The following is a 12,025-nucleotide window of genomic DNA, read 5'->3' as shown; positions in this document are numbered from 1 at the left end:
TAGTGTGTACATAATATTCAAATAAATGCTTAAAATCAACTTATACACACCTCCTTGCATATATAGTGATATAGTTTCTTTGTCTCACAACTTCCTAATACATTTATTGAGTCTAAAACAAGGTAATATAATTCACTTACAAAATGGTAACATAAGCTACTAACAATGTAATACGAAGCTATAATAAACTAATAAGTTAAATAAGCTAATTATACATATATATTTTAAAAATGCTTCATAAACAAGCTGTCAGGATGGCCGAGTGGTCTAAGGCGCCAGACTCAAGTTCTGGTCTTCGAAAGAGGGCGTGGGTTCAAATCCCACTTCTGACATTTATTTTTTAAATCATTTGTCTCTGATTTCGTTTTTGGGCGTTTTCAGCGAAGATCGAGGAATCTGAACGCGAATCAGTGTTAGAACTTAGAACTATTTGCTTTTTTGCTGATTCACTTTTCATTCCACAGTTGATTTTGTTCTGCTTGTAAGCATTATCAACAGAGGACGAAGATCAGTTGGTGAATCAGTGTTTAAACATGGCGGCAGCTCGTTCAATCTTTGTTGGACTCGTCCGGTAAGCTAACTCATACACTTTACCTACTTTTGAGTTCTGGCTCCCTGCAAATCTTAAAGCTTTGAATTTCTGAACCCTAGGAATTACAGCAGACAAATGAGGACTACTGGTTCACTGAGGTTCTTGTCTTCTTCGTCTTCGTCTTCAACGGCTTCCAAATTGGAAATACTATACGACGAATCACCGATTTCGGCAGCCGAAGATGAATCCGACTGCGGTTCAGGTGGCGGTGATGATCTAAAGAGCAGAATTTTCCGGCTGAGACTCCCGAAACGTAGCGCAACCAATGTTATTGAGAAATGGATCAACGAAGGCCATCGAATTTCAAGCTACGATCTCCGTCATATATCAAAAGAACTTCGTAAATCTCATCGTTACAAGCATGCTCTTGAGGTTAGATATCTAAATTTCTCCTCTAATTCTATTGTTACCGCGATTGAACAGAAGTAATATATACCTAGTTTCAGAACAGAGTTTCCTGAAACCCTAAATTTGGACCAATGATGTTTATTCTCTTGAACAAGCTATATTCTCCATTATCAAATCTGGATATGAAATGCTACTAGTTATGTAACCATCCAATTGGATTAATGATACTTATGTTCCTGTTGATCAACAAGATGTTATAACATAATGATCAAGAATATGTGCATTGCAGTTGTCAGAATGGATGGTTTCCCATAGCGAGTATGAATTATCTGATTCAGACTATGCAATCCGCATCGACTTATTGACCAAAGTGTTTAGCATAGATGCTGCTGAACGCTATTTTGAAGGTTTACCTCCAAATGCCAAAACAACAGAATCCTACACTGCTCTTCTCCATTCATATGCTGCATCAAAACAAACCACAAAAGCAGAAGAACTCTATGAAAAGATGAAAGAATCCGGACTAAAACTAACTCCCATAACATACAACGAACTAATGACACTATACATGTCAGTTGGGGAGGTCGAAAAGGTCTTTTCCATCATCAAAGAACTCAAAACCCAGAACGTGTCACCCGATATATACACTTACAATCTCTGGATAAGTTCATGTGCTTCTTGTTTAAAGATTGATGAAGTTAGAAACATTCTTGATGAAATGAGTAGTTCCCATGAGGATGGAAAGAGTGAGATTTGGGTAAGATATGTGAATCTTGTGAAGATTTATCTTTCATCTGGGCATCTTGTGAATTCGGATTCTAACTCTGTGGTGGAAAGTGAGAAGGGGAATAAGATTATTACACAAAGGGAATGGATAACTTATGATTTTCTTATTGTGTTGCATTGTGCTTTGGGGAATAAGGATACACTTGATCAAATATGGAGGTCTTTGAGAATGACAAATCAGAAAATGATTGGTAGAAACTATGGTTGTATGCTTTCTGCATATTTGATGTTAGGGTGTTTGAAGGAGGTGGGAGAAGTTATTCATCAATGGAAGACATCTGCTACAACAGATTTTGATGTTTCTGTATGTGAGAGGGTTTTTAAAGGGTTTAAGGAAGTTGGGTTGATTGAAAAGGCAGAAACTTTTCATAAATTGCTATCTGAATGAATTTGAGTTAATTTCAGGTGAATGCTTTCTGAACTCCTTAAATCCTTTATTTAAGTTAGGGATTTTGTTTCCTTTTGAGTTAATGAGTTAAACATTTAAATGTTTAATATGAGTTGTTTCTTTTTACTTAATTTGGACATAATGACTTAATGAGTTAAGCCAAAAATCTAGCTTAATGTGTTAAGACACTACCCATTTACCTATTTATCATCTTTTTTTTTTTTCTCCCAACCCCCCTCATGTTAAAATTGATAAGTGTTGTTAAAATCGGTGAATATTGTGAAATTTGTTTTATGGATTGTAAGGGTAAAATAGTCAACTATTATAGGTGGATTTCATGACAACAACTTTGGTAGACTTAAGCTAGTCTCGGTGTCATGTTATAATGGTTTTGTTTGTTCAATTTAGGCACTGTTTGGATAAAGGTTTTATTTGGATAAATGATGTTGAAAAAGTTGTTGAGAAAATGAAAACAAACTTGTCCATTTCAGTTTAAAATTATGATATTTTAGAAAAAAAAAATAATAATAATGATTACGTATAAAAAAAATCAGAAATTGATAGAAATGTCATCAGAACTAAAATAGTGAGAAACTCCGAAGTTATGTACAAAATTGTTAAAAAAAACTTGGACCGGAAGGACCTTTTATGTCATTTAATCTAAATTTTGTATTATTATTTATTATTATGTTAAGTTTACTGTAGGTGTAAATATCAAGATAGGAATATGCAAACACCTCATGCCAATTGAATTAACTAATTTCAAAACGATTTATAAGAGTTTAAAATGTCATTTGTAGGTAAAGGTCATAAAATGGTAAAATATTAACATTGGAAAACATTTAAATGTTAAATCGTATGAGGGTGTAACATGACATAGAAGAGAAAAAAGGTTTGAAGTAAACATTATATTCATCTTAACATCGAGAGGCATCATGTAACTGCTCAATATTAATCCATCATCAACCTTAGTCTAAGTCTTTTAACTTAATACATATCAAAATATGTATATTAGGCTTAGGAAGCCTAGTACATTGAAGTTCAATATATGTGAAGTACAAGAAATTGATATTTTCCTAGAACAATGTAAACACCCAAAATATTTCAAATCATCATCATCATAAAATAATAAATAAACATTGTGGGAGAAAAAAATAAAGTTAGCATTACAAAATATCAACCATAAATTATCATATGCAAAAAGGAAATCTCCTGAAAAGTCTTAATATTTTGAAATTTTTTTTAATAAAGTCCTAAATTTTATTTTTTTAACACGTAAAAACCCTTATTTTTTAACTTTTTGAATAGAAAAACCCAAGAAACTAGTTAAATTATTTATTTTAGCCATTTGACCTGTTTAGCACGTCACATGACCATATTGTTAATTTTTCCAAAATAATTGGACTTTTTTGTAGATTTCGTCAAAATTTGTATAATATATATCCGTACTTATATATATATATATATATATATATATATATATATATATATATATATATATATATATATATATATATATATATATATATATATATATAGGGTTATGATTAAATGTGAACTTTAAATATTGTGTGAATGTGTGACCAAAATATGATCATTAGATTAAAAAAAATTAATGACTATGATTTTAGGGTGCATTGTATTAATGTAGGATAGCAATTACTATATAATTACAATCAATTAATTTTAAGGTTATTAAAGAGTTTTTATGACATTTTATTAAATGAGATAAAAAAGAATTAACCATATTTTAGGAAACCAAATCAAATATATTAATAAAATCCATATTATTATTTTTAAAACCAAATTACAGAAAATCATGTATTGAAAATTTTGCAATATTTTTTTTTATATGATAATCACATAAAACGAAATTGATTTCATTCTTTAAGGATTACTTAGTTTCATAACATACTAGGTGTGAGACCCATGTATTACATGAGTTTATTTAAAAATATATATATATATGAATTTTTTACAATTTGAAAAGTTTGAATTTATAAGAAAAATAAGAAAAATTTTAAATTATTAAAATTAATGAGACTTTAATGTTTTCAATACATTACATTTATAAACCCTTTCTAATAAATACCTTACAAATATATTACCTTACATATTAAATGTGAAATTTTAATTTAATAAAATGAAAAATACAATAAAATGACAAGTGGAAAATAAAAAATTTAAAAATTCTAGAAAATATCATGTATCCAAATAAAGAAGAAGATGACATGTGGCAAAAAAACATTCATTTATTATAGTAGATTTCTTTCTATAAATTTAGGCAATTTCACTGTTAGTTTTACAAAATATTAACACAACGTTTTATAGAATGTTCAGAAAAATACAAAATTAAAGAATTGGGTGATTTGATTCTTTAAAACTCGTGAATTTACTTGAAACTTATTTCGTTTTTTAAGAATCACATTTCATTCTTTAAGAATGCATTGATTAATAAATATTTTTGAACTACTGTCATAAAACTAGTGAGATATGTAAAAAAAAATTCATTCTTTAAGAACGATCAATTACTACTTTATAACAATTTTTTTGAAGTGTATGCAATATTCTTTTTACACAGATTCACCAAAACTATAGACCAACTAAAAATTCTTGAAGAATAAAAAAAATATTATTTTTACACATAAAAATATCTTACAGTGTGTAACCAAATTTTCGTATAACAACACTTACCACGCCAGCATAGACCGACCTTCCTTCGAGATGCTCTATGGGAGGAAGTGTATGACCCTAATCTGTTGGGGCGAGATCGGTCAAAGAGTCATGGGGAGTACTGAGGTAGTACTCAAGACTACAGAGAGGATCCAACAAGTCCGGAGCAGGCTCCAAACTGCTCAGAGTCGGCAGAAGAGCTATGCCGACAAAGCGGTGTTTCTGACTTGGAGTTTCAAGTGGGTGACATGATACTCCTAAAGGTGTCACCTTGGAAAGGTGTTATCTGGTTCAGGAAGTAAGGCAAGTTGGGTCCCAGATACATCGTTCCATTAAGGGTTTTAGCCTTGGTGGGCCGAGTTGCTTACCATTTGGATCTTCCAGTAGAGCTCAACCAGATTCACAACACTTTTCATGTTTCTCAGTTACGGAAGTGCTTAGTGTATGACTCAGCGGTTGTCCCCCTAGAGGATATTCAGGTTGATGACAACCTTAATTACATAAAGAGACCAGTAGCTATTCTTGACAAGAATACGAAGGAGCTGAGGAACAAGCGGGTTAAGCTGGTGAAGGTGCAGTGGCAGCACAGTAAGGGTTCAGAGGGGACTTGGGAGCCCGAGGAGGAGATGAGGGAGTACTACTAAGAACTGTTTCTAGACGTGTCCGACTTCGAGGACGAAGTCTAAGACAAGTGGGGGAGAATTATAACGCCTGATTCCTGCTACACATTTAATTATAATTTACTTATTTTTATAGCCCCAAACTCTTTGAGTTGGTAGCCCCAAACTTGTCAAGTAAAGACAAGAAAGGGACACAGGTTTTAAGCAATCTACTCGACAGTTAAGAGCCATCAACTCAGCGAGTAGGTCTGCCAGAGTGAAACCCTAATTTTAGGGTTTTGCACCCTATTTAAGCATCTTAATCCCTACTTTATGGCCTTATTTCCAGCCTCCAAGTCCTAAACCCTAATCCACAAAACCCTAGAGCCTTGTGTGAGCTTGTAAGCGATTTTTGAGTGATCTTTGTGTGATTTGAAGATTGTAAAAGAAGAAGAAGCTAGAGGATTCTAGGAGAAGATTGTAGATCCCGAAGCAACATCTCATCCTCTTCATTTTCTGGTAAGTAAGTCTCAACCTTGCTTAGTAGCTTGTTAGATCTCCTTATAATTTCATGGAGTTTTTGGTCCAAGAAGCTTAGCCCTTGGGATAAGGACGTCCTAAGTGATCTACCTTTCAGATTTGGGGTCTAGAAGGGATTTCATGGCATAAAGGTGCAAACTTTATAACCATGGAAGCCCCATGCAAGCTTTAAGGTGTTCTTTTGGCCTTTTAAGCCCCAAAAGGCCATGCATGGGAGGAAAGTTAGGAGCTTTACATGTTCAAATGATGTCTAAGGCCTAGATCTATGTTAGTATGCTTTAGTTTAGAGTATTATAGCTTTTAGACCAAGATCTATGTCCTAAAGAGCTAGAGTTTGAGCTAAACTCATAAAGAATGGCTATTAACAGGTAAAGTTGGAAACTTTACCCTTAGAAGGACATTTACAGGGTGCATGAGGAATAAGAAGCTTAGAACTGAAGAGTAAGGGCTTAATTCTTTAAGAAGGCCTAAACAGACTGAAGAACTCGTCGAGTGCATAGAGGAACTTGACGAGTTGAGTAGTGTTATCCCGATTTTTGCACAAGGTAGGAATCGGCGAGTCTATGAAGAGACTCGACGAAATGAATCGCCAAATCGCGACTATGAGTAGCTAGGGAACTCGACGAGTCAGAGGATGACTCGACGAGTTGGATCGTGATTTCAGGATTTCTGAGTTATAGGACTCGGCGAGTTGATATGTCAGCTTGATGACTTGAGTCAACCCAGAATGCTGCCTTTGACCAAAATGTTGACTTTGACTAGGGGTAAAATGGTCATTTTACCCTTAGAAGGATTTTAGTTTTTGACTAAGTGATTATTGTGATAATGATAGTCGGGGAGTTGTTGGAGCAACCATCAGAGATTCCTCACACGAGATTTCAGCAACCAGCTTGAGATGTGAGTTTCATTCTATAAGAACGGGTCGAAGGCACCAATGCTGGCCCGTGTAGAGTAGCTAAGTGTGGGCTGGGTCGGTATCTTAGAATGATTTATGTTTAGTAGCTAAGTGTGGAATGGGCTTGTATCTTAGACTTGTTTATGATTAGTAGCTAAGTGTGGGTAGGGTCTGTATCTTAGTATTATCTGAGTATGTTTATGAACAGGTAGATTATGGTTATATTTGTTGTCTGTATGATACTTTTATGCATGTTTAGTTAGCAGAGTGTGGGCAGGGGCCCGTATCTCCCAGATAACGGAGCGTGGGCGAGGCTCGTACCTCCTAGCCAGCTGAGTGTGGGCGAGATCCATATCTCCTAGTTAGCAGAGTGTGGGCGATGCCCGTATCTCATAATTAGCCGAGTGTGGGCAGGGGCCTGTATTTCCTTGAGTGTGGGCGAAGTTCGTACCTCCTAGCTGCAAGTTATATGTTATGTGTATGATATGAGGTAGTTTAGGGAGACTCACTAGGCTTTGTGTTTACAATTTCAGTTTTGGTTTCAGGCATTTCCGGTAGCAATGGAAAGAGTTCGAGACGATTGCAGTGCACACACTATTCCTTCAACCTGGAATGTTTAGACTCTGATATTTTGATACATTATTTTATTATGATGAATTGAGATACATAATTTATGATCTTTAGTATGATGTATGAGGAATTATTGTTTTCTTAAACGAGTTTTAAAACCAAACTTTTTGACCATATTTTTGAGATGTCATGATTACTAACATGGTCTTTTCAGTTCAATTGATTTGGCTGTTGTTCATCCTATTACAGAGTTATTTTAGATTTGGTAGGAACTAAACCATTACGAAAGTTTAAAAAAAAAAAAAAAAAATTAGAAATAAATAGACACTACCCCATTTGATAGAGACTCCAATTTACTACTCCAATTCATAGACTGTAGTCTGTAGATTACTGTTTAATTTATTTCCCAACACAATAACACCTTAATTCCATTTACGCGAACCAAATCAGTAAGCACGTTCCCAAACATAATACTGTCTTCACTTGCGTATGGAAAAGAGGGCGAGTTGAATGCACGGCAGATAGCGTGAAGACTGAGACATAAATATGGCAAGCAGTGGCAGGCAGTGCGACCACTACCACTGTTTTGTGTTGTAAAGACTCAAAATCACGTGCATCACCCCAGTATTCCCCTTCAGATTTTCCTCCTCCAATGAAGGTAATAAACCACTGTTCTCGATTGTTCAATCTAATCGGATAGCCCCATCTCTTTTTCTTCAGCAGTTTCTTCCTCGATTTCGATCTGGTTTTTGAGAATCTCTGCTAATCCTGCTCCTTCCTATCCCTCTTTTCCTTTTCATTTATGCAGATTAAGACTCTGGATGAAACCAATCCGATGTGTGGATCGTTTGTTGAAATGGGTTGGAAGAAGAAGAGCAAGAGACTTCTCATTTTAACAGGTTATTTTCCCTACTCACATACGTTAGACTCCATTATTTCTAAATTTTATGTGAATTACATGATGTAATAATCGATAGATCGGAACTGTTTTCCATTGATACCCACCTGCTACAAACGATTTAAATCACCCGCGACTAACTCTTTTTTGTTCTTAGTCTCTCAAATTTCCCTCTTTTTATGTTTCTTGATGTTGCAGATTGTAGCCATATCTATGGACTTCATTTGCGTTGATTGTTTTTTAGCTTTTCAGTGTGGGTATCTGCTAAGAATTCGGAATATCATATTGGAACATGAAATTGTCTACTTCCTGTTGTTTAATCTTATCGATTGATTAGAAAATAGCTAACTAGTTAAGTCCAATTTTTAGGGATTTTGTATGAAAAAAATATATCGTTCATGATTTTATTGACTTATGCACCATATGGGAAGAAAGAGAAAGGGAATCTCTCGACACAAATCAACTGATTTCAAACAATCAACCAATCATAAACGTTTCATAACCGGAATCGGAATCGCAACCGCGCCGCCTTTCGTCAATGTGTATTCCGACCCACGTGGCAGGGGTCTAAAACGTAAAATCGGGTGTCTCGATGCCTTGACACAAACCGGTCGAAAGAAGAAAATCGATCAAGATTTCGAACGTGGCCAAACGATCGGAAACGGGAAGTTTGGATCAGTGGTCAAGTGCCGGAATAAGGTCACCGGAGAACAATTTGCATGCAAGATTTTACCAAAAGGGGATGAGATTGTTCATAAAGAAGTTGAAATTATGCAACATCTTTCTGGTCATCCGGGTGTTGTGACATTGAAGGCAGTGTATGAAGATGCTCAATCTTTTCATCTTGTTATGGAGCTTTGCTCTGGTGGGAGGTTGCTTGATCAGATGTGGGAAGAAGGTTTGTTTTCAGAGCAAAAAGCCGCTAATTTAATCAAGGAATTGATGTTAGTTCTTAAATACTGTCATGACATGGGCGTTATTCATCGTGATGTAAAACCCGAAAATATCCTTCTTTCGGCTAATGGTTCGATTAAGCTTGCTGATTTCGGGTTGGCTGCTAGAATTGCTAATGGTAATAATTCAAAAACTTGTTTTGTACCGGCTACACGCTACTATCTGCTGTCTATTGTCTACTGTCTACAGTCTACTCACATGTAGGAGTATTTGTTTTTATAGGTCAGAGTCTATATGGTGTGGTTGGGAGTCCTGCTTATGTGGCACCTGAAGTTTTGACGGGTGGTTACTCTGAGAAAGTGGATATATGGAGCGCGGGTGTGGTCCTACATGCGGTTTTGGTCGGTTACCTTCCGTTCGGTGGCGATTCGGTAAATACGGTGTTTGAGGCGGTCAAGAACGTGACGCTTGATTTCCAAGGCGAATTATGGGAAACGGTATCTCAACCTGCCTGTGATCTGATTGGACATATGCTAACAAGAAATGTATCCGAGAGGTACACTGCTGAGGAAGTACTACGTAAGCTGTGGATACTCTCCTGTCCATTCATACAAGACGTTACAGGTTATACTGTGTTTGACATGCATTTGACTGACAGTGACAATGTCAGAGCGAATCCCTTTTTCCATCTTTTTGGGTGGGACAAAAAAATTTAAAATTTTGTCCCATTAACATTGATTCTAGTTCTAGTACAATGCATGTCAAACACAGTACAACTTATTCTGTCGTATGATGTGAGCCTAGTGATTTTATTTTATGAATCCTTGTTCTTTCATCTAACGAATTTTCTTTTTTGTTTAATAGGACATCCATGGATACTTTTTTACACGAACCCGACATTAGGACCTCTAACTTTCGGTTCACGAGTGCAAACTTGTGGAAACTTGACTACACAATTGCTGACTGATGTGCTGGAAATGGAGTATGAGAAGACCATTAACACCTCATTAGATGACAACTCTACTTCAATGTTCCCAAATGACATAGAAGAAGATGAAGATGGTTGTATGGTTGACATGCTTGCATTGGCAGTTTCACGTGTAAGGATATCAGAGCCCAAGAGAAGCAGGATATGTGGTCCTAATGATCCTGTGCAACAAGAACATTCGGCTAACATTAACATAAAGAGTCTGTGTGCAGCATTTTGACTATGTGAAGGATGATGAATTGACTTTGACTGCTAGAAAACGTGGCTTTTGAGCCGGTTTGTGTTGTAAATTCCGTTCATTTGGGTTGTTTTTCATGTGTTTTTTACCCTTTCGTACTGAAAATATGAAAAGAAAAAAAAAAAAAAAAAACTGTGTAAATAGAATGCATATTTTAGTGGTATGCTATGGCAATCTTTTTTTTGCTGGATTGACATTACATGGTCTGACAAGTTTCAAACGTTTGACATGAATTTGATTAGATTGAGATTAATATGAATAGGATAAAATTTGTGCTTCTTATGTTCTACCCAATTTCTCATTTTTATGTTCTACCAAAAAGATGGAACGATGAGGATAGCGACTCCTTTTGGATATTTTTGGTGTAAAAGACATTCCTAAATCCTAACTATTGTAATTAAAAAATTATAATTTTTTGTTTTCACATGCTTTTCACCTTTTCATACCGAAATTGTTGACATGTTGTATAACATTCAACAAACAATTAAATAATTCATCAGTTTAATATAACAATATTTTGCTGGTAAGACTTATAACAGGTTTATTCGGAGTCGGAGCTCAAAACTTTTAGCCACAACAAAAAGTTTCAAATCCCAAACCTATTTCAATTCGTTTAACAAAAAACTTTTTTATAATTTTGTATTTTTTTAAAATCAATGATACAAAAAACTTTTTTATAAATTTGTATTTTTTTTAAATCAATGATGTATTTTAGCTAAGTCATTTTTTTTTAAAATCAATGAGTCGGAGCTCCAAACTTTTAGCTAAGGCATTTTTTTAAAATCAATGATGTATTTTTAGCTAATTATACATAACTTGTATATACCAAGCGATCATAAAGGTACCGATGAGGATCATAATATAAAGTATCGACACTAGTTATCAAGACACTTTCACTATTAGTAGTCGCTTATCACGGTACACTTTGTGGTAGTGGTAATATCAAGGAGAAACCTGGAAGCACTAGAAAACCTACACAAAGTATATTTGTCGAGTACACTAGGGATGCACCATCGTATAACAAACGTTTCTTTCAAATCATCCTAACATTTGTCTTTATAAGGAGTTCCGACGTTGTCATTCGTCATGGATTGGCGTGGTCCTCACCATACCAATTTCATATGCTCTGAAAACTTTTCGCCGTAACCGAACGACTAATGAAACCCTCGTCACTCGTAACGACAACCCGACTTAGACCTCAAAATCGTCTCTCTCATATTCTCGACCCCGAAGTACTCATGCGAAGAGTACCTTGCCCTCCGAAACCCTTCCGATGTATACTAAACAAACCTTCCAGAACTACCACTCGTCCAACAGATAAGTTCAAGCACAGGGGCTAAGGACGAATACAACCCACCTATCACTATTAAGTGTATACGCGAGGGTGGTATATAATTATGATTATGCAAATTTAGTATGTGTGTTTCCACCCTATCTCATGTTCCATGTTTGGTTGTGGACCTGAGGCAGAGTCGTACATCCGACCGTCTTACCAATCTTAATTATATACTACTTGTATACACGAGGTGATGATAGATGGACCAGGTATGAATCCTATCACGAACTTCAGGGCAGAGTTGCCCAGGTCTACGAGTGGGTATTCTGCCATTCAGAGA

General features: G+C 35.4%; 2 protein-coding genes and 1 non-coding gene across 6 annotated transcripts; all 3 read left to right on the top strand.

Annotated features, from left to right (window-relative positions):
- Positions 1-248: 248 nt before the first annotated feature.
- On the top strand, positions 249-332 carry TRNAL-CAA (transfer RNA leucine (anticodon CAA)). Its single transcript has one exon. It is a non-coding gene; the product is annotated as a tRNA-Leu (tRNA).
- LOC145014207 (pentatricopeptide repeat-containing protein At5g09450, mitochondrial-like) lies at positions 330-7,385 on the top strand. 2 transcript variants are annotated; one of them, XM_078972581.1, is made up of 4 exons: positions 330-571; positions 652-964; positions 1,230-2,131; positions 7,367-7,385. In XM_078972581.1, the coding sequence occupies exons 1-3, from the start codon at positions 534-536 to the stop codon at positions 2,112-2,114; spliced, it is 1,236 nt and encodes a 411-aa protein (XP_078828707.1). In that variant the 5' UTR covers positions 330-533; the 3' UTR covers positions 2,115-2,131; positions 7,367-7,385. The 2 variants fall into 2 exon arrangements, with proteins under 2 accessions (XP_078828707.1, XP_078828706.1); XM_078972580.1 differs by lacking the exon at positions 7,367-7,385 and having other exon boundaries at positions 1,230-2,245.
- Positions 7,386-7,813: 428 nt separating this feature from the next.
- On the top strand, positions 7,814-10,687 carry LOC145014206 (serine/threonine-protein kinase PEPKR2-like). 3 transcript variants are annotated; one of them, XM_078972579.1, is made up of 5 exons: positions 7,814-8,049; positions 8,200-8,290; positions 8,488-9,361; positions 9,466-9,739; positions 10,048-10,296. In XM_078972579.1, exons 3-5 carry the CDS (start codon positions 8,704-8,706, stop codon positions 10,148-10,150), a joined length of 1,035 nt encoding a protein of 344 aa, XP_078828705.1. In that variant the 5' UTR covers positions 7,814-8,049; positions 8,200-8,290; positions 8,488-8,703; the 3' UTR covers positions 10,151-10,296. The 3 variants fall into 3 exon arrangements, with proteins under 3 accessions (XP_078828705.1, XP_078828704.1, XP_078828703.1); XM_078972578.1 differs by having other exon boundaries at positions 7,820-8,049; positions 8,659-9,361; positions 9,466-9,762; positions 10,048-10,687; XM_078972577.1 differs by having other exon boundaries at positions 7,820-8,049; positions 9,466-9,762; positions 10,048-10,687.
- The last annotated feature ends 1,338 nt before the right edge of the window (positions 10,688-12,025 follow it).

This window comes from Lactuca saligna, chromosome 9, assembly GCF_052625555.1.
Source record: "Lactuca saligna cultivar CGN05327 chromosome 9, ASM5262555v1, whole genome shotgun sequence".
NCBI lineage: Eukaryota > Viridiplantae > Streptophyta > Magnoliopsida > Asterales > Asteraceae > Lactuca > Lactuca saligna.
The sequence above is the reverse complement of the archived record's forward strand: the minus strand, read 5'-3'. Positions and strand labels throughout refer to the sequence as shown.